The sequence below is a fragment of a genome, unplaced genomic scaffold (genome assembly GCF_019419815.1).
Source record: "Pyrus x bretschneideri cultivar Hongxiangsu unplaced genomic scaffold, Pyrus_bretschneideri_v1 Contig5, whole genome shotgun sequence".
Classification (NCBI taxonomy): Eukaryota; Viridiplantae; Streptophyta; class Magnoliopsida; order Rosales; family Rosaceae; genus Pyrus; species Pyrus x bretschneideri.
The window spans coordinates 11,259,745-11,285,519 of NW_025999787.1; the positions used below are offsets into that span (position 1 = coordinate 11,259,745).

The 25,775-nt window shown below is 37.0% G+C and overlaps 3 protein-coding genes and 1 long non-coding RNA gene across 4 annotated transcripts; 2 read left to right on the forward strand and 2 right to left on the reverse strand.

Annotated features, from left to right (window-relative positions):
- Positions 1-4,054: 4,054 nt before the first annotated feature.
- LOC103963503 (pre-mRNA-splicing factor CWC22 homolog) lies at positions 4,055-9,396 on the forward strand. The gene is given in 9 exon segments (XM_048569263.1): positions 4,055-4,215; positions 4,707-5,023; positions 5,025-5,723; positions 5,976-6,165; positions 6,580-6,683; positions 6,782-6,884; positions 6,980-7,287; positions 7,684-7,989; positions 8,557-9,396. Coding segments are annotated over 8 exon segments (2,346 nt in total). The 5' UTR covers positions 4,055-4,215; positions 4,707-4,798; the 3' UTR covers positions 8,968-9,396.
- A 5,573-nt stretch (positions 9,397-14,969) lies between these two features.
- On the forward strand, positions 14,970-21,265 carry LOC103963514. Its single transcript, XM_009376349.3, is given in 14 exon segments — positions 14,970-16,319; positions 16,690-16,892; positions 16,986-17,183; positions 17,543-17,614; positions 17,783-17,878; positions 18,177-18,256; positions 18,414-18,489; positions 18,786-18,860; positions 18,862-18,997; positions 19,205-19,401; positions 19,775-19,880; positions 20,006-20,095; positions 20,177-20,830; positions 20,833-21,265. Coding segments are annotated over 14 exon segments (2,595 nt in total). The 5' UTR covers positions 14,970-15,793; the 3' UTR covers positions 20,919-21,265.
- Positions 21,266-22,223: 958 nt separating this feature from the next.
- On the reverse strand, positions 22,224-23,107 carry LOC103963526. Its single transcript, XR_007252474.1, has 2 exons — positions 22,775-23,107; positions 22,224-22,633 (listed from the first exon to the last, which is right to left on the reverse strand). It is a non-coding gene; the product is annotated as an uncharacterized LOC103963526 (long non-coding RNA).
- A 772-nt stretch (positions 23,108-23,879) lies between these two features.
- On the reverse strand, positions 23,880-25,341 carry LOC103963534 (DNA damage-repair/toleration protein DRT100-like). The gene has a single exon (XM_009376363.3). The coding sequence runs from the start codon at positions 25,191-25,193 to the stop codon at positions 24,090-24,092; it is 1,104 nt and encodes a 367-aa protein (XP_009374638.1). The 5' UTR covers positions 25,194-25,341; the 3' UTR covers positions 23,880-24,089.
- Between the last annotated feature and the right edge of the window lie 434 nt (positions 25,342-25,775).

A 25,775-nucleotide genomic window follows, 5' to 3' on the forward strand; every position in this document is an offset into this window, starting at 1 on the left:
AATGCTAGCAAGATCAATTTTTTAGACCGATTTACAAATTATATGATGTGCTATCAATAAGAAATAAGTATGTTAATTAACACTTAAGTAATAATTTAATTATCTCTCACCAAGGCTTCTAGGGTTTTCTTTACTAGCCACCTTTGAGCTCCTGTGGAGGATCTTTATACTTTATGGGTTGAAAGCCTTTATGTTATTTCATTTATGTACTATTTTGCAATTGTTGCAATGAAGAACTATTACTCATGCTTTGTTTGTATAAGTGACGTTTTCTTTACATGCGTTAGTCTTTTTAGAACTACGTACTTTGATAATCTGTCCGTCAAGACTTTTATTTTATGAATGTTTCTCTATCTTTGACCCCCAAAAAAGATGGTCTCTCCCTGTCATTACCCTTGTAGGGCAGAATATAAGCACACATAAATTATAGAGATGCAGTAGGGTAGAGGAAGATCGCATCAAGCAGAAAAATATCGAACTAGATTTCCTATGAATTATATATAAAAAACAAAGCCACAGTAGTAGAGCAATTACAAAAAATGGAAATCCATAACAAATACGACAATAGAATCAAAATATATACAATGTCAGTACACTTGTTTGACAGTATATAGCATCTGGTGCTGAAACCAAACAAGCAATGCTGGAATCAGATGCCAATTAGCATGCAATTTTGTCAGTAAATTTAGTGCTCCTCTGACTTTGAGGCCCCAAACACTTAATGAGTACTGAAAACCAAGTGCAATCTTTGTCTTCTACCTCTAGGCTCTAGGGTTGTTAATTGGTTCATATCTGCGTTTTTATTAGGAACTGTTCTTGCGCTAAAAAACAACCTGCTTTTTCCGCCATGCGTGCGTAGGGCAAGAGTGAGGCTTTTATGTCTAACCCTAGCTACGCTAGCAGACAATATCTATTTTCAGCTTAGAATAAAAAGAAAACTGTATTTGGTAAGCCTTTGGACAATAGATTTGCTCTTTACTGTCCTCCTTTTTTATTTTGTTTTTATTTTTTATCTTTACCATGGCTACAGGTATGGGAAACCTATCTCTGCATCATACCATGCGTTTTATTTTTGACGTTGAACATGGAATCTTTATATACCGATAGCGCCAAATTGCACCATATTTTGTATGTTGTTTAAGGGGAAAAACTCATACTCAAGTTGAGGAAGCTTTATAGCCTTTAGACTATAGTCAAAGAAAAGCTTTTAGAATGTGACGATGATCACCAATAATTCCTATATATCTATATCTTTTTCCATCTCATCCAATACTGTGGTATATTAATCCATGATTGTTTTGACTAAGGAAAAAAAAAAATTAGGTTTCCTTTCCGACGGTAGAACAACTATATATTAATTTTTTATGGAGACATGTAACAACCACATCCAATACAAGAAAGATATGTGGGCTCAACATGAGGGTTTTATTCTTGTCATCTTGCGTAGACCACAAAATACGCTGAATGAATAAGATGTAGTCTGCCCTAATAAAGTAACTGGACTTTTATGCCATTAACAGACATGGGATGTCTAAGTCTTGCCATCGGGCCGTACCTTGTGCAACGATGGTAGGGTACCAACTCTCCGGAGTCTCCCCTTGAGCGTTGGTGCACTTCTGCTCTTGCCAATGTGGACCTTTAGGACTACTAGCTGGCAGTATTGCGCCTACATTATCAAAGACTACCTAGTAATAGTATGCTTTGCAGCCTCCCCTCTCCACTGTCACTAGGGTTTCTTTCTTATAAAATAACCAAGTTAATAAGAGAAAACGATAATCGCCACTTATTAGTTATAACTCTTTTTTCTCTCTACTACTTGTCTGACCTATGCATCAGAGGCCTTTTGGCAGACACCCTCCCTTTTGTTTAGTATGTTCGTCAATTAGGCTACTGATATTTGTTCTCTTATAGATGAACTTCTTCAAATCAGCCATGTACGAATTTAGGGTTATGAAAGGTCTTTCAATTAATAAGTAGAATTAATCAACTTTCAAAGCGTTTATATTTTAGGCTATCTTTTCAACTTAACAAAAGCAGACATGACCCACTTCTAAAAGCTTTTCTTTGACTGGTCTTTTATCTTCTCCACAAATGTTTCAGCCATAAGAATTGCCAATATAGCCAAGGGGGACTCATAGAATAGAGTAATTCGACGCATTCAATGACGTTTCTATTTCATTTTAGTTATAACTTGCAAAATTATTAATACACCGTAGAAGTTGAATATATTAATTCTATCGTCTATTTTTTATAATGCATCATTTTGTATTCCTGATATATAGAAAATTTTCTTTTGTAGGCTTTTCATTCAAGAAGAGTAAAATAAAAATATTCGGAGTAAATCACACTTTACATTCTTCACACTTGCCAAGGAAGCTTTCTAATTAGCTTTAGTGTGAAATAGTTATGTGAAAACTTGGGTCTCCTTTATATAAATCGAAATTAATTCCAATCAAGAGGGGAAGCAGAAACCAAAGTAACTTAGACTTCTTTAGCATATAAGTCCAAAGAAAAAAGAATATTGATTCGAGGAGGGATGTGCATGCAAGTGCAACCCAGCTCACAACTTGTTAGAATATTTCACAATGAAAAATGTTAAGGGACTCTAAAAAATGAGATTTTTTATCGACTCTTTGTTACCTCATATTTTTACACAATGTTTTCTAAAATTAACATGGAAATTGACGTTAAATCGTCAAATGACAAAGAGTTCATAAATAGTTCAGTTTTTTTAAAGAATCCCCTTAATATTTCTCTTGCACAATTTAATTACTTTCAAATACATGTCAATCAAATTTATTCTCTAGGCCTAAAATAGTATCTAGCATAATATTGATATAAACAGCTGTTAGTCTACATTTTAAGGTTGCAAGAATGTCTCTGAGATTTAGGAACTTGAAGGTAACTAGCACATGCTAGTTTCTTGTAGGAAATGTACAACTGTTTACGTAGGAATATTTTTGATATCAACATGGAGAAAATTTTCATTGTGATGGGGATACGGGTGGTACATTACGTATTTTTATGTAAGTTGTGGGAAATTTTATTTTTTAAGTTATTAACTTTTTAACTCACATATCCCAACCTATATAATGACACGTAGTGTACCATCCGGTGTGCCAGTACATTGAAAAATCTCTCTATTAACATGGGCATTAGGATAGTATTTTGTCTCAAAGAAAACCACATAGAACAAATCTCCGGGGATTTTTTTTTGTGGTTTTAAAAAGGGGGGGGGATGTTGTGTGGAAAAGTGCCGCACGACACAAACTAACACATGCAAAACGCCGACGCTTTTTTATTAGCATTACACAACTCTACTTACTATCAGCACCAGACAAAGTTAGAAACGAAAGATTAATTAAAATATAGTTACCTTTTCCCAACATTTCCAAGTAAGGAAAAACATTATTTCATTCCCAAATTATATGCATATGCATTAGATCTGGCAAACGGGTCGTGTTTGTGTCATACCCATTATCTTAATATGTCGTGTTGTGTCAAACTCATTATCTTAATGGGTTATTAACAAGTGACTTGATGACGATCCAATTAGTTAAATGTTGTGTCGTTTCGTATTGGGGTAATGAGTCATGCAAGAAATTGTAATGCCTAATGTATAGACCTAACAAATGAGTTGTATTCATGTCGTTTTTATGTTATACTTGTTATCTTATCGAGTTCTTAACGTGTAAACTGATAACGATCATTCATTAACAGGTTCTTAACAAATGACTTAATATCCGAATCTTTAACCGATTGACTCAAAAGGTTTTATTTACGTGTTGAGTTAACGAGTCGTACAAGAAATTGACAGACCTAATAATATGCGTAGGAAGTCCGTACCCAATGAAGTCAATCCTCAAACCAAAGTGGCCCTAAACTATAAATAAAGGAAATATATATTGGGCTATCTCAAAAATAAGAAAACGAGAAAACCAACTATTGGGCTTTCTACTTGTTTTTGGGCTTTTTTCTCCTTCCTTTCTGGTCTGGAGTCCATGTTGTTAATTAATTAAGTATTTACCAGGAGGAAAAAAAAAAAAAAAAAAAAACTAAAACAGACGTTCCATCACGCTCTCTCTCAAGCGTTTGGTTGCCGAAGCAACTAAAAATCAAAAACCTACTCGCGGCTTCTTCCTCCCGATTTTGGAGCTTCTCTCTCTTCCACTCTCTCTCCCTCTCTTTCCTCCATTGAAGCACCTCCATACACAGGTATCGTTTCTTCCGTAATGATGTATTTTATTATTTGAAACTTAGTGCTTCTGTTCTGTGCAAAATTCTTGAGCTTTTGATTACCTGCAATTTTCAATTTTCTACGATATATGGTTTTTGGATAATTTCATGATTTAGCGATTCAGGGTTTCATTCTTCTGCAAAAGGCGTTTAATTTCTTCAGAGTTCTGGACTTTAATTTTCTAATTCTTCTCAAAAACAAGGATTTCAATTTGCATCTTAGATCCTTTAACCCTGTGTACTGTTTCTGGCTTTCGTAACTGCAAAAATTCAGATTTGTCTTAGTGAAATTAAAACACCCGAAAATGTGAAATTGTGAAGATGTGAATACGGCACATAGAAATTAAGTAAATCAAGCATACAGCGTATGTTAACATTGCTCATCGTGAATTATATGCATTATACTTGAGTTGGATCTTTCGGCACTACTGTATGCACGAACACTAACTGTGTGGTGTCATTTATGGCAGGGATTTGGGTCTTGAGTGACGGGTGTTGGAAATTGTTGTGGGTAGTTGGTTTTTGAGTTCCTAGTGAAGTTTTTTTTTTTCTGCGTACGATAATGGCTAGAGGGTATGGTAGTGAGTTGAGCGATGATGATATCAGAGGTGAATATCGTCGTCATAGTAGTAGAACTAAGCATCATGATGAGCGTCGTAGAGATGTGGACAGGGGAAAGTCCACTGAAAGGGATCTCAGAGGCAGAGAAAGTTCTGATGAAGAAGGGGAGTTGATAGAGAGAGACAGGGGCAGCCAAAGGAATGAAAGAAAGTCTGAGAATGGGCAGTAGAGAACGAGAAAAAGGTAGTTACCGGGATGAAAGGGAGAAACCACATAGGCGTGAGAGTGAACGTAGAGGGGTAGATACTGATGGTGGTCATAGAAGTAGGGGCCGAGATTCGCGTCACTATTCAGAGCGCAAGGATGAAAGGGAAGAGCATAGCACATTAGAACGGAAAAAGGATAAAAGAGATGATGATCAGAGACTGTTTCATAAAAACCTGGAAGATGAAAGACGAGAAGGAGAAGATAGGAGTTTGAGGGAAAATAATGGAAATTCAATACCTCAAGGACGGTTGCCAGAAGGAAAAATGAACGCTGATGTGGCAAATACAGGAAAGAGTGGTGGGGTTTACATTCCCCCATTTAAGTTGGCCCGTATGATGAAAGAGGTTGAAGATAAAAGCAGCGTTCAGTATCAGCGACTGACATGGGATGCCCTTCGAAAGAGCATTAATGGTCTTGTGAACAAGGTCAATGCTGCAAACATAAAAAATATAATTCCTGAAATTTTTGCTGAGAATCTGATTCGTGGAAGGGGCCTCTTTTGCCGTTCGTGTATGAAATCACAGATGGCATCTCCAGGTTTCACTGATGTGTTTGCAGCCTTGGTTGCTGTTGTCAACACAAAGTTTCCTGAGGTTGGTGAACTTTTGTTGAGAAGAATTGTCTTACAGCTTAAGAGAGCATTTAAGCGGAATGACAAGGTGCGTTTTTTCTCCCATGCTTTGTTATTTTACTTCCACTCTTTTGTGCTTATTCTCAGTAACTTCATGTCCACGAATGCTGAGTATTGAGCCCTCGACTCAGCCTCCACTTTCATTTTTGAAAGGATGAGTCCTCACATCACCGTCGCCGAGGGCTGTTGGCTCGTTTAATAAAGTTTTGGAAGACATAATATATCTTTTACATATATTGATTCTAATCCTCTTCTTTAATTGGCTCGACTCTGTGATCAGCCGCAACTACTAGCTGCTGTTAAATTTATAGCTCATCTGGTCAACCAGCAAGTGGCTCATGAGATTATTGCCTTAGAATTGCTCACAGTTCTGTTGGAGAACCCTACGGATGACAGTGTTGAAGTTGCTGTTGGCTTTGTCACCGAGTGTGGATCATTACTGCAGGACCTTTCGCCTAAAGGGTTGCACGGTGGGTATGCTGTTTGATTTGGTAGCATTTATGTGCTTTTTGGGTTTGATTCATTAGTATGATCTACGTGTTTATGATCAACTATATGCTTATTATACATTGCATCTTACTAATATTGGAAGTTTAACATAGCTAGACTATACAAATTGTTTTTCAGTTGTTTGTTTCCGCATGCTTATTATGTATTGCATCTTACTAATAATTTTGATGATATGTAAGACAGATGTGCACCCATGTAAAATTGACTGAATTGGATGTTATTTTAAGTGCATTTTCAATCTGGTGACCTGGGTTCTGCTCTGGGTTCCTCCACTGTCCCAGTTATCTTGAACTTTATATTGCATAGGGTCCGTAGTTCCTTTTCTTTTTCAGGGTGTTGTTTGACATTGCTCTTATCATCTGTAACTTTTGCAGGTATCTTTGAGCGCTTTCGTGGAATTCTTCATGAGGGAGAAATAGACAAGAGAGTTCAATATCTGATTGAAAACTTATTTGCAATACGGAAAGCGAAGTTTCAGGTTTCGTGGCTTGAGTCTATTTGTCTCTATGATGGTAAACTATATAGCAACAAAGAACTCCGAGAGCTTACAATTTATTGTTTCATATCCATTTGCAGGGGCACCCAGCTGTTCGTCCAGAACTGGACCTTGTAGAGCAGGAAGACCAGTTGACACATGAAATTTCTCTTGAAGAGAAAATAGATTCAGAAGTTACCCTTGGTATGTCTTATGATGTTAATTATTCATAGATTTTCTACTTTCCTACGGTTATATTCATTAGAGATGTTAACGTTTTAATTTGTCTTCATTTTTAGATCTTTTCAAGGCCGATCCTGATTTCCTTGAGAACGAGAACCGCTATGAAGAACTAAAGAAAACCATACTTGGTGAGGATTCTGAAGATGAAGAAGGTTCTGATGTAGCGTCAGATGGTGACGATGACGACGATGACGATGATGAAGAATCTGAGGAAGAGGATGAGGAGCAGATGCAGATAAGAGACGAGACAGAGACAAATCTTGTGAATCTTAGAAGAACTATCTATCTTACAATCATGTCCAGTGTAGATTTTGAGGAGGCGGGTCATAAGCTCCTGAAGATTAAACTTGAGCCTGGTCAAGAGGTGAGTGATACAAGTCATGCATGATGTAGTTATCTTATTCCATATGATAACTAGGAAACTGGATGTGTCTTTGTGCCATGCTTTGAATGAACTAAAATATTAGTATCAATGTAAAAACTGCTTGTGCTCAGCTAATCTGTTTAAGCACAATCTTATAATGTGAATTTTAATTATCCTAATATGAAGATTAATAGAAACTGAATACATTTGCAAATATATGAATCATGTTTAGACTCAAGAGTGCAGCAATTTAACAACAAAGCTTTTGAAACTCTATGACTATATAGTATTTATCTTGATTGACTTGCAGTTTTGTTGAAGAATGATAATCGTTATTATTTGACCTTGATTTCTCATATAAAAAAAAAACAATCGTCTTGATTTGACCTTTTACAGATGGAACTATGTGTCATGCTTTTGGAATGTTGCAGTCAAGAAAGAACCTACCTTCGGTATTATGGTCTCTTGGGGCAAAGGTTCTGCATGATCAACAAAGTCCACCAGGAAAATTTTGAGAAATGCTTTGTGCAACAGTATTCCATGATCCACCGGCTTGAGACAAATAAGTTACGGAATGTTGCAAAGTTTTTTGCCCATTTACTCGGCACAGATGCCCTTCCTTGGCATGTGTTGGCCTATATACGATTGACTGAAGAGGACACTACTTCATCTTCTCGTATTTTTATCAAGATCCTTTTCCAGGTAACAAAAGAGAAATTTGATATTTCTACATTTCTGTTTCGTTTTCTGAAGCCTACCATTGCTTGTTACAATGTTGACAATTATTAGTTTACTTCTACATCTGAAATAATTATTTTATTTCCAAATCTTTTTAACTTATTGACAATGATAAGTCTGATTGAGAAAAAGAAGGCGAAAAGATCAGCAGATATAAATATATAATGTCGGTTGGTCTTGGTCAAGAATAGGTTCGAATCACAAATATATATAATGTCGGCTTGCTAACAATCATTAGTGACCGCTGCCTCTAATAAATCCTTGTCCATGTAAAGTTTGTTTTGAATAACATGATGTAGGACATCTGTTCATGTTTGTGTTTATTTTCTTAATCTTAGTGGTTTGAATATCATTACCTACCAAATTGACACCTGTTTCTGCGGTTAATTTCTTAAGTTATGATTTACTTCATTTGTCTGATTACTGTTCTTAGAGAATGTTGACTTACAGATCCTGGCATCCGTTTGCTGGAGATTGTTTCTTAGAGAATATTGTACACAGTAGTGATTTTCTATTGTTTCTGGTGTGTAGGAATTGTCAGAGCATCTTGGCATCCGTTTGCTAAATGAGCGGCTCACAGATCCAGCAATGCAGGAATCTTATGATTCTATTTTCCCAAAGGATAATCCCAAGAACACCCGCTTTGCCATTAATTTTTTCACATCCATTGGGCTTGGTGGCATCACTGAGAACCTGCGTGAGTACTTGAAGCATATGCCACGACTCATTATGCAACAACAAAAACCTGTGTCTGACACAGAATCAGATGAAGAATCTGGGAGCTCTAGTTCATCAGATTCGGGAACTAGTTCCGAGTCTGAATCAGAATCAGATTCATCAAGCTCTTCTGAAAGTGAGAGTGATAGGGACAAAAGACAAAAGAAGCGTAGGAGTGAAAGCAAGAGGGACGAAAGACACAAGAAGCGCAGGAGGAGAGATTAAAGTTTGTTTACTGCCTTAGAATTACGTATCGCATTTTTGGGATATGATGTTAAGAATATGAATATTTTTGCTTCCGCTTCTAGTAGGGTATATTGTTTTCGACTGATTCTGGTCTGATATCAGCTCCCTTCAAAACTTTGCTTGCCAAGCTCTATCTCCGGGATATTCGGTTTCTTCCTCCCTCTGCTCCTCGAGTGCCGGATGTACTCCTACCAAGGAAGAGGTTCTCCCTGAGTGGAAAATTTCCTCGTACCGGTTGGTGGAATATTATTACAGATGGTTGTAGGAATGCTGTGTAGATCATATAACTAGGTCTTGCTCTTTGCCAGTTCTAATTTCTGCAGCCTTTTAGCTATTGTACAAGTTTCCAGTTTTGAAATTGTATGAGCAATATTCTATGACAATTTTGAGCTTTTTTTGGACAGAAAATTTGGACCTCTCTCTCTCCATGGTCCTATGAAAATCTGGGTGACTTGAAAGTGAATGAGAAAGCGATAATCACTGTGTGCTGCTCCATTACCTTTCAAGTTACTCTTTAGTTTCAGCTTTGGTTAAAAGTTGACTGAACTCTGCAGTTTCTGCATTTGCTATATATTTTGTGGTGCAAGCTGTAATGATATGCTACATACTCGAGGGCTTACAACGTGCTTAATGTGACCCCACGCATCAACGGTATCAAACAGCAGTGGACAGATTAGAACACTTTATGATGAGGCTTAACCACTCGCTTCAATGCCATGCTTAGTAGCTGAAACTTTATTTTTATCTAATAGTCACTTGATTTTGATGGAATTACAATGTACTCGGTATACATGACATATTCTACAACACTATAGCCCTTGCACTCTTCTCAGAAAATAACCTCTAAGCATCAACTGCTCTAATATATCATTATGGAAAAAAACTGCCATTTGACCTCTAGAACTATTTTTTTGATAAATTAACTCGTGAATTGTTTGAAATTAGTCAATTAACACCTCACTGTCAAAGTCGATAAAATCTCATCTACTTTACGGTCAAATACTAACTTGACTTTATCTTAAGAGTGAATCATGTGCTGGTCAACCAAGGGAATGAAAGGATGAAACCCTTCAAATCTAACGGTGAGGAATTAATTAGCTAACTTCAAATAGTGTAGAGAATTAATTTACCAAAAAAATAATTCAAGTGGCCAATTTTAAGTAGAGTAAGAGTTCAAGGGTCAAATGGTAGCTTACTCGTCATTATACATTCTTTAGCTAATCAGATTGTGCTGCAACTCCATTGACATAAATCGACAAAAAACATAACTGAGTTTTAAGCGCATAATATCGTTTCAAGTAAAACGGTGAGAAAAACAAACCACACTATTTGTTAATGATTTAACGAAGAGTTTTTTTATATTTTATTATTATTATTATTTTAATAATGTTGTTTATTTTCAAGTATTTTGTAACCTTTTGTTTTTATTTATTTTTGGAGGTGGAGTTATTTAAGGTATTATTTGTAGGGTTACCGATGGTCCTGTTATCTTGTAGCTTTCACCGGGTTATGGTCTCCTTCATGTCGATGTTCATGTCTCACCTACATGATGCGCAAAATTTTAAGCCTCAGATCATTTTCCAATAATTCTTCCTATGTTGACATTGTTGTTATTCCCAGCCAAGTACACAATGGACCAGTTTTGGAGGTCTACCATCAATTATAAAACTTAAGAGAGCTCCAAGAGCTAAAAGTCTTTTACGGCAAGAGATCCAGTTTTGGAGGTCTACCATCAAGTATAAAACTCAAGAGAGCGCCAAGAGCTACAAGTCTTTTACGGCAATAGATCCCTCCGGATCTCTCTCACCAAATTCCACCAATCAATTAATCTGGATCCTTGAAATTTGATCCAATAACTAAAATTATTATAATTTTTTAAGGGACCTCATGTTTGTAGCCGTTGGATCAAATTTCAAGAGTTTAGATTAATTGATTGGTAGGCTTTTGTGGGAGAGATCCGTAGGGATCTCTTCCAGTCTTTTACCATAATGTATTTCAACGATCTAAACCGTTTATATGATTTCAGAAAGGAGCTCTAAACCCTTAATGCACTGGTCATATAGGTTCAAATCTATGTGGTTTTTAGTAGACATGATATTTGAGGGAAGTCCTAAAAGATAGACGGTTTGGATTGTTGAAATACATTACAGAGTGGGCCGCACAAAACATGTGTCAAAAGTTATGTAAAAAAATCTGTCCTCATTACTCTATTTTTTTTTTTTAATTTTGAAGGTATGAAGGAATGTTATTGAAACTTCCATCTTTCCCATTGGGTAAGGAATGATCCCAACTTCCACGTTTTGTCAGCAAATGCAAATTTATTTGTTTGAAAATATTAGAAACCAACCACTTATCGTTTTCAGGATCCTCAGCTGCCTTGTAAGCAATGCAAAGTGCAAACGAGAGCAACAATACATGTGCTGTCATGCACATATAGAATAGGTTAGGTTTATTCGGATAAGGGTTTGCGAGGAGCTTGCTGCTTAAGTGATTAATAACGTTTATTTATGCATCTGAGGTTTGTTTAGGTTTTTTTCCCGCAACATCGTTTATATACACACGTACATATATCACACATGCTAGTAGGTTATATCATTGCATAATATGCAAAAGCAAAGGTAATGACTGTAACCGGTAACCTGCAGGATAAGTTGTCTGTGCCTCATGATCTCGTGATTTTTTTAGGTTCTTCCTATATCTATACATCACTTGTGACTCAAATATACCTATATATCACCTTGTGATATTTTTAGATTCTTCCTATGTCTATACATCACTTCTGGACATGTGAATCGAAAACCCACATATGCTTTGACTAGAAGATGCAATAATGAGACAGAAACTCAGGACAAAAGGGGTAGAGAAAGATCTAAGAAAAATTGAGAAGAGACTCTAAGAAAAGACATGGAATACTTGGAGCTAACGAAATATTTGGTGCAAAACCGAATCGAATGATGTTTTAGAATTCATACAACCAACCCTACTTATTGAGATAAGGTTTTGTTGTTATTATTATTATATTTTCTTTTATCAAACGATAGGATATTGACAAACACTTTTACATTTGCATTCGCAATGCTACAACCAAACTATCCTACCATAATAGAGTTAGTTACAACTAAGTATCGTACGATCATTATAATTATGTATCATTCTTGACATCTATGTGAGTTGAACATGAAATCCCATCCACCCACATGAAGACAATACTATTAAGTCAAATATAGTCTATCTAATTCTTTTTGGGTGGGAGATTATTTTGCAACTTGTTAGCAGATGAAAGAAAAATCAAAAGACAATGGAGTCGGTACATGTTTGCATAAAATGTCGCACGAGTAAAGTTAGTCAACAAAAATGTCCCTCCACCTGCAGTAGATCCAAGAAAAACAAAGTGCATGACTTTTGAGCTCACTGTGATTCTACCGCTTAGGCAATACGCAATCATTGGTCGATAACAAATATCCACTGATGTAATCGTTTGTTCACATCAAAAAATTTCTCTTTCAGTGTGCGATACAGTTATACTTAAAACGACTTGTTATACTAAAATATCTTGTTTCGGTGTAACATGAGTTCTAAAACTTCTCGTTACTTCAAACTTCTCATTTCGATGTAACATGAGAAAGACCAAACATTCACTTCAATTTTCTTCCATCTTTTAAGGACTATGCAATAAATAACGATTACTAGAGGGATAAAAGAGAAAATTACAAGTTGGAATAACCTCAGATCCTAATCTTGTGATGTAACAATGAAAGCAAAATTCCTTGGAAGCAATTACACATCAAATCTTCTGGGATTAATACAGCTGTAAGATGAAGGATACTGCCAATATGAGTTCTTGAAACGGAGACGTGTGATTTTATTTTAATATAACGACATATTATGCACATGATTCGTTTAGAAATGATTTTAAAATGGTTGTGAACATTTTTGGTGAAAATATTGCTAGTTGCAAACACAATATTCTTGAAATTCAAAACTAAGGCCTATTATTTACAATTAAAAAAGAATACTATTAGACCGTACTACGATAAACATGTGACATTTTGGATATTATCATGATTTGGAACTATTTGCAGGATAAATAATTATAAATAAACGTTTGCTTCACCTAAATAATTACACAGCTCGTTTGTAAATGCTTTTAATGAAATTAACTTTAAAATTATGACCTTTTTGCACGAACCACTTCAATGTCTTTTCCAAGAATACTTTCAACAAATTTGAGCATAATAAGAAGTTTACATAATGTTACTTACCTTTCTTTCTGTACTTTTTTTTTTAGGGAACTGTAACGAAAAACTTTCGGTACTGTTTACTTTAACAAAAAATCACATTTTTACACTAAAAAATCAATCATGATACTATTCACTTTACCATTTATTTTGTCCTTATCATTAAAAATTAAAATTTTTAAACCTTTTTTATTAGTTTTTTTTTAATCATTTTTTCATCTCTCTCCATTCCAACATCACCGATATTACTGATGATTGGAATCATCTGTTTGACCATTCAACATTCATGCTACCAAATTAGAAATTGCTGATTGATTGATTGATTAGCACTGTGATAAAATATCATTAATTAATGTAATTAATCTAATCTTTCTCTTGTCTTCTTTTACCTTCTAACTATTGAGGCACCTTGACTTTTTCACAGCGTATATTGGAGCAGATTCTCTATCCTCCTAATCTCTTTACCCTTTCATCTTCTACTATTTGAATGGTCACGGTTAAACCACATCAACATTTTATATTGATTTTTTTATAAAGATAATAAGACAAAAAACAACGTGTGAGAGGAGGGGATGGAAGAGAATGAGAATAGAAGGGTAGAAAATCATACTCCTATGGCTGTTGATGGACATGGACTTTATTCACACCACATGAACAGCCAAAATATATGAAAAATCCAAGAGGATCCTCGCAGGATCCTTCAATCACATCCGTTCATCGTATATCATACGATTAGAAATTATTATAATTTTTTTTATTTAAAAATTAAATATAAACAACTAACAAAAATTAACTCACAAAGAGAAACCGACGAGGATCCTCTTTCATGAAAAAATAAAATTATTGTAGTAAGGATCATTCTTCTCGCTAGATTAAGGTCTAGATTGAGTCTTGTTGTCGACAATGTTTCTTAGCGGATAATCTGTAAAATACAAGGGAGAGACCAAAACCCTCTCAGTAAGTCCAAAGAAATTTGTGGTATACCCTAATTCTCGGAAGGGGTGGGCACCCCTCCCTCTAAATACAAAGGAGAGACCAAAACCCTCTCAGTAAGTCCAAAGAATTTTGTGGTGGACCCTAATTCTCGGATGGGGTGGGCACCCCTCCCCTCTAAATACAAAGGAGAGACCAAAACCCTCTCAGTAAGTCCAAAGAAATTTGTGGTGGACCCGGATGGGGTGGGCACCCCTCCCTCTAAACTTTTTTCTAAAAAAAAAAAAAAAGAAAAGAGAAAAAGTCGTCCACAACCTTTCACAAAAGAGAAAGGACAGTGCAGGTTTGAATTGTGAATTATTAAGTGTAAATAAAATGAATTTTTTATCCTCTTAAGTACAAATATGTGGATAAAATTTTTCATGTAATTTAGAGTAATCAAACAATAGAGTAATGCTATTCATACCATGTTTTTATACCACATTTCTATACCGATGTGGACAGCCACATCATTTGAAAAATTTGCAAAACCCAAGGAAATGAAGGAGAAAGACTCATCTTATACCACAATCATCATTTAATTAACTAGTTTTTATTAATTATTAGTTTATTAAATAATGAACTAAATTTAAAAATTTAATTAATTCAAATAATATGCTGTCCACGTCAAATACCACTTAAAATAATATAAAAATGTGATACTAAAACATAGTATGAATAACATTATTCTATAAATAATGAGTAAAATAAATAGGGACGGAAAGTAAACGGTTGAAATTTCAGTTGAAAAGGGAGCGAAAAGAAGGCCACCTGTTGGTGCTGCTTTCTTCTCCTCCTCGGAGACATTTCCGATGGCCCTCAACCCCCCAACCTTCGCCCGGTCAAACCCGCCTCAAAACACGACACCGTATCCGTGATCTTCACCTCACTTCCCTCTCTCTATATCTCTGTGTAACTGTGTATAAATAGATAGATAGATATAATAAATATATATATAAATTCTGTAGAATTATTGCTCTGTGAAAATATTCCAAATTAAATTTACCCAAATAGTGACCATTTCTTAGCTTTCACGGGATGGTTTTGGTTCTTGATATAGATTGCAATCTTGGACTCTAGCCTCTCTCTCTCTCTCTCTCTCTACTTTCTGTGTGTGTGTGTGTGTGTATAAATAGAATATTAGCCTCGCACTCTCACTTTCTCACTCCCACATGTGCTTCTGTTCTTAACTTTTTCTAGTTCCTTCTCTCTCCCTTATAAATTATACAGTTGTTCCCTGAATTTGGAGTGAGTTGTCTTCTGGGTTTTGCCCAAAAACCAGATGCTTTGATTTTATTTAATTGGACTTTTGAGCTCAAACCGCCTCTTTTCTGGTGCTTTGTGCTCTAATGTTATTGAAATTTGTGACTTTCAGAGAATTTCTTTGTTGGGTTTTTGTTAAAAATTTAACACTTTGAGTATTTTGTGACTTCCAGAGGTTTTAATTGTTGGGTTTTGGTAAAGTTTGAATTTTTTTGATATTGGCAATTGAATGTGAAGTTTGTGGACTGAATTTTGACTGCTTAGTGGGCCTTTTTTTGGTGTTTATTTGCTTGGTTTCAATCATATTGGGATAATTTTAATCTGGGGTTTTGATGAAAATGAAGGGCTTTGTGTTTATTGATTTGTTAGCTGTGTTTGTAATCCTTCTTCTATGTGGTTTTGCTGTGGGGAAGGAATGTACAAACATCCCTACTCAGCTTTCATCACATACTTACCGGTATGACCTCTTATCTTCCCACAATGAGACACTCAAGGAGGAAATATTCTCATACTACCACTTGATACCTACCGATGATTCGGCGTGGATGGATTTGCTCCCAAGAAAGATACTGAGGGAAGAAGATGAAGTTGAATGGGGAATGATGTATCGGAAAATGAAAACTTCTGGCGGTTTTGAGGCCTCCGGAGGTTTTCTTAAGGAAGTGCCATTGCATGATGTGAGGTTGCATCCAACTTCACAACATGGAAGGGCACAGCAAACAAATTTGGAGTACTTATTGATGTTGGATTCAGATAGTTTAATTTGGAACTTTCGTCAGACAGCGGGTTTGCCAACCCCTGGAACACCATATAAGGGTTGGGAGGACCCTACTTGTGAGCTTCGGGGTCATTTCGTAGGTTAGTCTTATTTGTTAACTCATTCCTTTTGTCTTCTCTGTCAACATTGTTAAGCCTTTTGATCATAGCTTTAGTGTAATTTCTCTGTTCTCACGTGTTAATACATTTCTTCATTGATATTGTCTTCTCATATCTATACAATGTGACTGTTTACCTCGGTTTTAGTTTGGAGAACACTTGCACATTGTTCCGATTAGTTTGGGGAACGAATAATATACTATAGAGGCATTCCCTGTCTCCACATTCTACTGCCTTGGTCTCTGATATATAACTGAAATTCAGCAATGGGGTTGTTTTCAATTGTGATTTTATTTTTTGAAAATTCGGGTTGTGTGGAGGTGTATAAATGGCTTGCTTTTTTATTTTGAAGGGCATTACTTGAGTGCAACAGCACAAATGTGGGCTAGCACTCAGAATCAGATCCTCAAAGATAAAATGTCTGCAATAGTGGACAGTCTCTCTCTTTGTCAGAAAAAAATTGGCAGCGGATATCTTTCTGCCTTTCCATCAGAAGAATTTGATCGATTTGAAGCTGTTAAGCCTGTCTGGGCTCCTTATTACACCATTCACAAGGTAGAATCTACTTAGTTTATTATCTATTGCCATTACTTCGTTTTGATTCGAAGGGACACATCATTAGCTTTTCTGAATTGTCTACTTCGACAGATATTGGCAGGCCTATTGGATCAGTATATATTTGCTGATAATGCTCAAGCGTTAAAAATTGTCACATGGATGGTTGAGTACTTTTACAACCGTGTTCAGAATGTGATATCTAAGTACAGTGTAGAAAGGCATTATACTGCACTCAATGAAGAAACTGGTGGGATGAATGATGTTCTTTATAAGCTATATGCTATAACGGTACGTAAGATTTATTATAATGCACTCTTGGCTCATCTTTTAGATCATTCATTTTTCGTGCAGACAGTTAATTCTGTCTTTGTCCTGGTTGGAATTAGCAGTAGTAGGAACTACCATTCTTATTTGTTAGGACCTTTCTTTGAAAATATGGTATTTGGGAGATAACACTGCTCATGTATGTCATATGCCCCGTTCTAAACATTAGGAAAAAGCCCGTGTAGAAGTTTCGTGGAATTTACTATTTCGATGGCAACCACATCAGAACTCTGGTTTCCATTGATATGCGAACTACTTTATAGACTTATAGTATTTTGAACATTAGAGTTGTGGCATTGACCTTTCTTGTTACCTATGCTCAGGGAGATGCAAAGCATTTATTGTTGGCTCATCTTTTCGACAAACCATGCTTTCTGGGAGTGCTGGCAGTGCAGGTAACCATTATTTTCGGTTCAGTATGTCTAGCTTGACCTTGGGTTTCTTGCAAATTTTGTTTTCCTTTCTCTTCCCGTTGGTAAAGACCAGCTATGACAGCTAATTTCTAGCTTCTCTGAACCTTATCTTTTGGAATCCCCTTCATCAAGTAGTTTTGATATTTGCAGGCTGATGACATATCTGGTTTTCACGCTAACACGCATATCCCAATTGTTATCGGTGCTCAAATGCGATATGAAGTCACTGGTGATCCACTTTATAAGGTAAATGATTTAATCATCTTTTAGAGTATCTGAACAACTGATTATCAACAAAACCTAAGATCCTTTCTACGGTTTATGTTTTAAGCTCAACAAATCGGCTTTTCCCCCTTGCACACAATCACCATGCGAGTCTGTATGGATATTACTTATCTTTTTATAAATGGTATTGCTCTTGCGTTTTTTATTTTGTTTTTAATCTTTCGATTACCATTTTTTCTATTTCCTTAGTGACTATATCATTAGTATTAGTGAAGGGTTGTTTATTCTGACATTTATAAAAAAAATCTGAAATTTTCAGGAAATGAGTACTTTCTTTATGAACGTTGTTAACTCTTCTCACAGCTATGCAACCGGAGGGACATCAGTGAGCGAGTTCTGGTACTAAAAATCAGATATTGATGTTTCATTTTCAGCTCATTCATAATAAGCTCTTCCTTTTTGCCTGAATCCCAGTACTACTTTGAGGATAAGTACTTATAAAGTCTTAACATGGATCCCGAATTGTTCGGATTTGCTTTCCTCAACTTGTGAACAGGTCCAACCCTAAAAGGTTGGCGAGCACTCTACAAACTGAGAACGAGGAGTCGTGCACAACTTATAACATGCTGAAGGTATGCCCATTGTAATCATTCTCAAGGCTGATGGATTTTTTATAAGTTACGCGGGAAGTTGATTGATTGATTTTAAATTTTGAGTATTTTTCATTTCATAAAGCTAGAACTGGTGCTGGCGTACCTTATATATTACACGATAGCTGTTATAATTTAGTCTATTGTTGAAAGAGGTGCAACTATGGGAAGTCAAAATAATTTTGTGTAGTGTATAAGTTCATCATTATCGTTTGATGTTATGCACGATAAAGGCCTTGTTTCTGCTGCTACTTTAGCACATCTCAATGATCTTGTAGGTCTCTCGCCACCTGTTTAGATGGACCAAAGAAACAGCATATGCGGATTATTACGAGCGAGCTCTGACAAATGGCTGTGCTAGGCATCCAAAGAGGGACAGAGCCTGGAGTCATGATTTACATGCTTCCACTGGGTCGTGGAAATTCCAAGGCCAGAAGCTACCATGGTTGGGGAAAACCCTTCGAGTCTTTTTGGTGCTGCTATGGCACTGGTATGAGATTTATTGGGATTTTCTTGTCCCTCTTACCTTTCCCTTAAAGGGAATTTCAGATTCTTTCTAAAATCGTCATGATCTATATATTGTAATGATGTGCCTTCTCATTCTGATGGACGAAAAATTTAGATTGCATTGACTTGTTTCTGTTATAAGTACTGCAGACGACCGTGAGTTATGTCTAAGTTCTTAATGCTTTTGTAGGTATTGAATCATTCTCAAAGCTAGGAGATTCCATATATTTTGAAGAGGAGAAAGAAGCTCCTGCTCTTTACATTATCCAGTATATCTCAAGCTTCCTTGATTGGAAATCCGGACAAATAGTGGTTAATCAGACAGTTGATCATGTCAATTCATGGGATCCTTACCTTAGAGTCGCGCAAACATTTTCTTCAGCAGAGGTATGTGTGACATTGACATTGACATTATCATTATCAGACAGAAGTTTTTATCTCTTTCGGTATTCACAATTCATCCTTCTGCCATCTTATTGCTTAGTCTTTCAGTTGCAATTGTGTTTCTACTCTTTCTCTGATACGCACGGCAGTTCTCTTATTTTCATTAGGATTTGTGAAACACTTTCAAGGACATCATAAACACATCCTCCAGCGTTTGACACTCATTTAGAAACCTATAAAAGAGTCACCGTTGTCTATAAAAAAACATGTGTATGTTTCGGTATAGATTCGCTAAAACAAACACATATAGCATCATTTTGTCTTGTGCCCTTGTAAGTCAAACATAAAATTTTTATACTGGATCTAAATGATGCAGGGGACAGGCAAATCATCTACGTTGAACTTGCGAATTCCAATTTGGACAGATTCAAATGGTGCAAATGCAGCATTGAATGGTCAGAGTCTGAGTGTTCCAGCTCCAGGTGAGAGTGACACTCGCAGTTCCCTCTCTATTTCTGGAGTTGGTATCAGTTTCGAACCTCTTTGCATTTGATTTTGGGTTCAAACTATAGGATTAATCGATATTATTTTCATATTCGTGAAGCAGGTAGTTTCCTAACAGTCACAAGAAAATGGAGTCCTGGTGACATTTTGACCCTTGAGCTGCCCATTAGTCTAAGAACAGAGGCTATTAAAGGTAGTTTATAGTATATTCCTATCGGTAACCAAAACATTCTTGTATGAATGATACATAACTGACCAATCCTTCAAATTTCAGATGATCGGCCTGAGTACGCTTCGGTTCAAGCAATTCTTTATGGTCCGTATCTGCTTGCGGCTCATACGAGTGGTAACTGGGACATTAATACTGGCTCTGTTGGGTCTCTTTCGGACTGGATAACTCCAATCCCTTCCTCATATAATAACTTCTTGGTTTCTTTATCCCAAGAGTCCGGAAGCTCAAGTTTCGTCATAGCCAACTTAAACGAATCAATGGGATTGGATGAGGTTCCTGAAACTGGCACTGATGCTGCTAATCATGCCACTTTCAGACTCGTTATAAGTGACATATCCACAGAACTCTCTTCAGCGAATGATGTTATAGGCAAATCAATCGTGCTAGAACTGTTTGATCTTCCAGGAAAGGTTGTGGTGCAGCAAGGGAAAGACGAGAACCTCGGTATAGCAGACATGTCCACTAGTAGGGACACTTCAGTTTTTCGTTTGGTTCAAGGTTTGGATGGAAGGAACACCACGGTATCCTTAGAGTCCGAAAGCAATGAAGGTTGCTATGTGTATAGTGAAAAAGTTGAGGCGAATGCAGACTTGAAGCTCGTCTGCAGTTCAGAGTCATCTAGCGCTGGATTCAATCAGGCAGCCAGCTTTGTGATGACCAGTGGAATAAATCAGTATCATCCTATCAGCTTTGTTGCTAAGGGACACCAAGGAACTTTCTTCTAGCGCCATTGTCGACCTTCAAGGACGAATCTTATTCCGCTTATCTCAACATTATGACCTGATAAGTAGGGTTCGGATTGTGGAAGCTGGAGCTGATCTATTCAATAAACAAACCGTTTGTGATGGTTTTTCTCTGGATGGCATTCTTTGCTTCAGTTTCGTTCATTGCTTCTGCACATAGGGCGGGATGAATTTACTCATTCAGGAATCTTAGTAGAGATCACAGAGCTTAGAAGTTGGGTAAAAAAAAGGTTATATATTCTAGTAATTATCTTGAGACCATTTGTATCCATGCCAAGAAATAATCACTGTAGCTTTATGTTCTTATTCATGAAGAATTTTTAGAATGTGAAATATGAAGTGATGAAAGCTTGGCTTCTTAAGATTGAATAGGAGTAACTCTTCAAGAGGAGTAACTCTTCAAGACACTTTGTGACTGATTTACGAAACTTCATTGATGCTTTTACTGTATCCGACCATTTGTTTTTTATCCAGTTCGATGACTAAACGATTTCATATTTGCAGGAAATCATCTTTACAAAGTGATTTATATTATGAACAAATTCGGTTATTAGTGAGAAGTTTCGTGAATCGGTAACAAACCATCTTGAGGAGAAACTCCTACTCATCCATTGAGAGCCAAGCTAATTCTATATTAAATTGGCTGGGGATTAGAAAATTAAATCATGCATGCTAAGTTCGTCTATTTATCTAGTCACGGCTGGATGACTACAAAGATTATAAACAAAAAGCGAATATCATGGACGAGAGTTAACACGTTGTTGTGTTATTCGGGGAAAAAAAAATCACTTCAATAGTCTAAATTATGTGAAAAAAAAAAAAAACATAAATATAAATACAACAGAACACCAAAAACGCCGATCTTAGTATGAAAAACCTAATGATGAGCTGGCATTATTTCCAACACTACAGTAAACCAGAAAAAATGGGTCCAATTGCTCTAAACGGGCCCTAATTAGTATGAAAAACCTAATAAGACATTGGGTCTTTCTACATATAGGTTTCACCTAAGTTTTGAAATTTATCGTCGTCGTTTTAGGGTTTTAGGGTTTGAGAGAAACTTCAGGAATCGTAATATAGAAGAGACCAGTCACTGTAGTGCAATAACGGTCACGTACACAAGTGTTTTTTTTACTATCAATTGAAGTTTTGAGGGGCTTATTTTTCAAGAACATAAAACTTTTCAATGGTTTAATCCTGCCACTTAGCAACTTGGACAGAATGCTCATGGTTTTGCCAGAATTTTAAGGTTTGGTGCTGTGTATTGTGAGATTGCTTTTGGCTTAAGCTACGTTTAGCCTCTGAGTCAATGCACAAAACAGTAATGGCCACCTCACACAAAAAAATTAAAAAAAGAACAAGAATTCTTAGGGCACAAGAGAAAGTTATGAATTACTAAAGATGGATGCTGCTTTAGAATCTGAGTTATAGGAATTATGGCTTCTCGATAACCAAGTTACCAACAATCTACAGTCAGAGACGCTATGACTCATCGAGGACCGTGGTGCCTAATTAATCCCTGGATACCCTCTGGAGGAACCTCGGTACTAGAGAATAGAGCTCCTCCTTGCCATCTTCTTCTTCGTTTCTTTGCTGGGCAATGCGCACGCGAACCCTCATCGGCACACTTCGGATACCATGGCTCCAGATTAACTTGTTCAGCTTCACATCGACTCTGACGTCTGTGGTTCCGACAGCCTTCTGAGCAAACTTCCAAATCTCCTTTATGGCATTGGACGCCTTCTTTTTGAATGTGCTGCAGAACAACAACAAAACACAGCATCAGGAAATTTCTATCCAGTACTATACTCAATTAGGACAAGACTAACAAACAAAGAATGACAGTATTCCAGAGAGGAGCACGAAGAGAATTTTGAGCCACAGATTCAAAACGTACACAACTAAACGATCTAGCTCTTGAATTAAACGGCTACACATAGCATTTGACTCTCTTCACACAGAAACTAAGGAAATGATTAGGTTCAACCTCAGATGCTACCTTAATTGCAACGACTCAAAGGCTATATTTTTGGTGTGAGGTGGCCATTACTGTTTTCTGCTGGCAGCACGAGATGATATGACATATGCTATCAGAAATACTGGAAATAAATTGATATGTTTATCTCGTCACACGGCAACCCGTACACGTCACGCGTTCACATTTAGTACACTGTTCACCGTTTCGAACCCCTCTTCGTGAATGTAAATTGTACAGCTGGGCTTTAGGAGAGTCATTGTCTGTCACTAATGCTTCACGTGCGATGTCTTGTTTTGATGTTCTTGAATCCTTGAAACTGATATCAAGTCTTAGTATGAGAAATGTACATGAGAACAACTTACAATAACGGGATCACCGTACTGTAGTGTTTTATTTAATAATGCATTATTATGTGTGTGCATTATTAGAAGGAACACCTCTAGGAGAAATCTGTTAATAGGGTAGTCTAATTTGGTAACATGTAAAATAATTTTTACGAGAGTGAGGCCAGTGTAAGACTGAGTGAAACCGAAATGCAAAAAGACTCGTTTGTAATGTAAACTATCAAACAAATGATGACGTGATCAAGTATGTTGTCCTATTGAATAATTCTCCTCTGAAACTTAGCTCCGTCACTGGGTAAAGGTTGATTAGTAGGTTAGAAAACTTTTTAAAATGAAGGCATGCAAAAGGGTTTTTTCGAATTTCAAAAGTGGTATGTAATCCTGTAAACAGCTTTCCTTCAATTATTGGCATTCCAAAAGCAAAAATAAGAATAAAAATAAACCACTATTTCATCTTTTTCCACTTACAAAATTGGAAGATGACTTCTCCTAAGGAACATTTTGCATTTTCATGGTCGATGGTCTCATCAATTTGCATGAAATGAGTCGACGTAGTTTGCCTTCCCACTTTTAGTCACAAGTCAAACATAATAGTGGCCCCAACCAAATACTCATATATTCATGCAAAATTACGTGCATACTAAAAAATAAACACTAAAATTGTCGTAATAACAATGTTATAACAGACAATAAAATATCAATACTTAATAAGTTTAAATTACAGAGAGCAGAATGCAAACTTTCGAAGCATAGTGCTTTATCAATTTAGCTAAACCTAAATCCGCAAAACAACGTTTAGGTTCGATACAAATTTGAAAATTTGACGTTAATAAGCGCAGTAAACACACCAATAATATAAAATACAAACACCTTCCCAATCTATCTTTAAGCTAGCAAGTTTTTAGTGGCTTGCCACATAAGCAATCGTTGTAATTAAAAGACGACGCTTCAAGGTGGTCGAACGGCGAGCCGGCCGGAATCCGCCCGCAAAGGTGGTTGTGGCTCAAATCTAAGTGCCCGATATATGAAGCCGAAATGATAGATTTCGGGATATCGCCCCTTAAACTATTGAACGACAAATCAATCGCCGTGAAGTAGGATCCCCGTCCGAAAACATCCGGTATCAGGCCCGAAAGACAGTTTCGGCTCAAGTTCAAGTTGCTAATGGCCGAAACAATCAAACTGGGCGGTATACGACCCGATATTTTGTTGCAATCGAGATTTAGCGTTGCAAGAACTGCCATTTTGCCGATTGTAGCGGGAATCGGACCCGAAAGCTGGTTCAAGGAAAGATCCAGATCCGCGAGACGGTAAATTTGCGAGATAGAGCTCGGGATGGTACCGGTGATCAAGTTTCGGCTCAGCAAAGCCCGGCTCAGCATTCCGAGTCGGCCAAAATCTCGGGGCAACTCGCCCGATATTTTGTTGTTTCGGAGGTCAAGGTGCATGAGGCTGGAGAGGTTGGTGAGCGAGGCTGGTATTGGGCCGGAGATGAGGTTATCGGCGAAGTTGAGAACCGTGAGACGGTGTAGCCGTCCGATACCGGAAGGAATCTCGCCGGAAATTCTGTTTCCGATGAGGTCAAGGATTCGGAGGAAAGGGAGTGTAGTGATGCATTTCGGAATCTCGCCGGTAATTCCCTTCCAGTCGGCGATGGTGACGCTGGAGAGACGGGTGAGGCGGCAGATGGCTGGGGAGATCGTACCAGTCATGTACCCGGTCCGGTGGGACTTCTCGTAAATCGGGTCCTCGGCCTCGCCACGGAGGTTTATGTCGGCAACACGGCGGGACTGTTGATCGCAGCTGATGCCTTTCCAGTTGTGGCAGCAATCGGTACCGACCCACGAGTTGAAGATCCCATGCTTCGACTCGTGGAGCGCTGACTTGAAAGCCAGTAGAGCTGCCCGGTCTGAAGGCGGACAGCCCTGAACGGCACAAGTAACTGCGAAGATTGTAATGGCCACTGCCGTTAAGTGAAGACGCACAGCTCCCATTTTTCGAAAGGATTGCTCACTGTTTGTTTACAAAGTATTTATGTTTTTGTTTGTAAGATTCAGTAAGGATGTGTGTTGAGTTGTGTGCTGTCAGGTTTAGGAACTTGAAGCAGGGATAAGAGGGAAGGAGATGGGCATGAACTTACTGAGTCTCAGTGTGGTTATATACATACAGTGAGATTAATTTATATGACGTTTTTGCCCTAACGTGGGTATTTAGGGTTTATCAGCTGGATTGACTCGGAGAAAATTTTCAATGTGGCGAAATATGGCCTGGTACAGTAAGTGTTATAATATAAGTAGTTGAATTTTTTTTTTTTTTGTTTTTAACTATCCAACCATTTATATTATAACACTTACTATATCGATCCGTCTGGTAAAGGAAGTGTTGTAATATAAGTGGTTGGAAATTATTTATTTTAATTAAATATTTAACAATTTGTATTATAATACTTAGTGTGTTGATCTGTGTTTCAAACACACTAAAAATCTCTGAATGACTTAGGTGTTGGGTGATTGCACTTTTCAAGACTTGGAGTATATATGACAATGAGTATCGTTTTCAATTCCTATGCTTCCTGA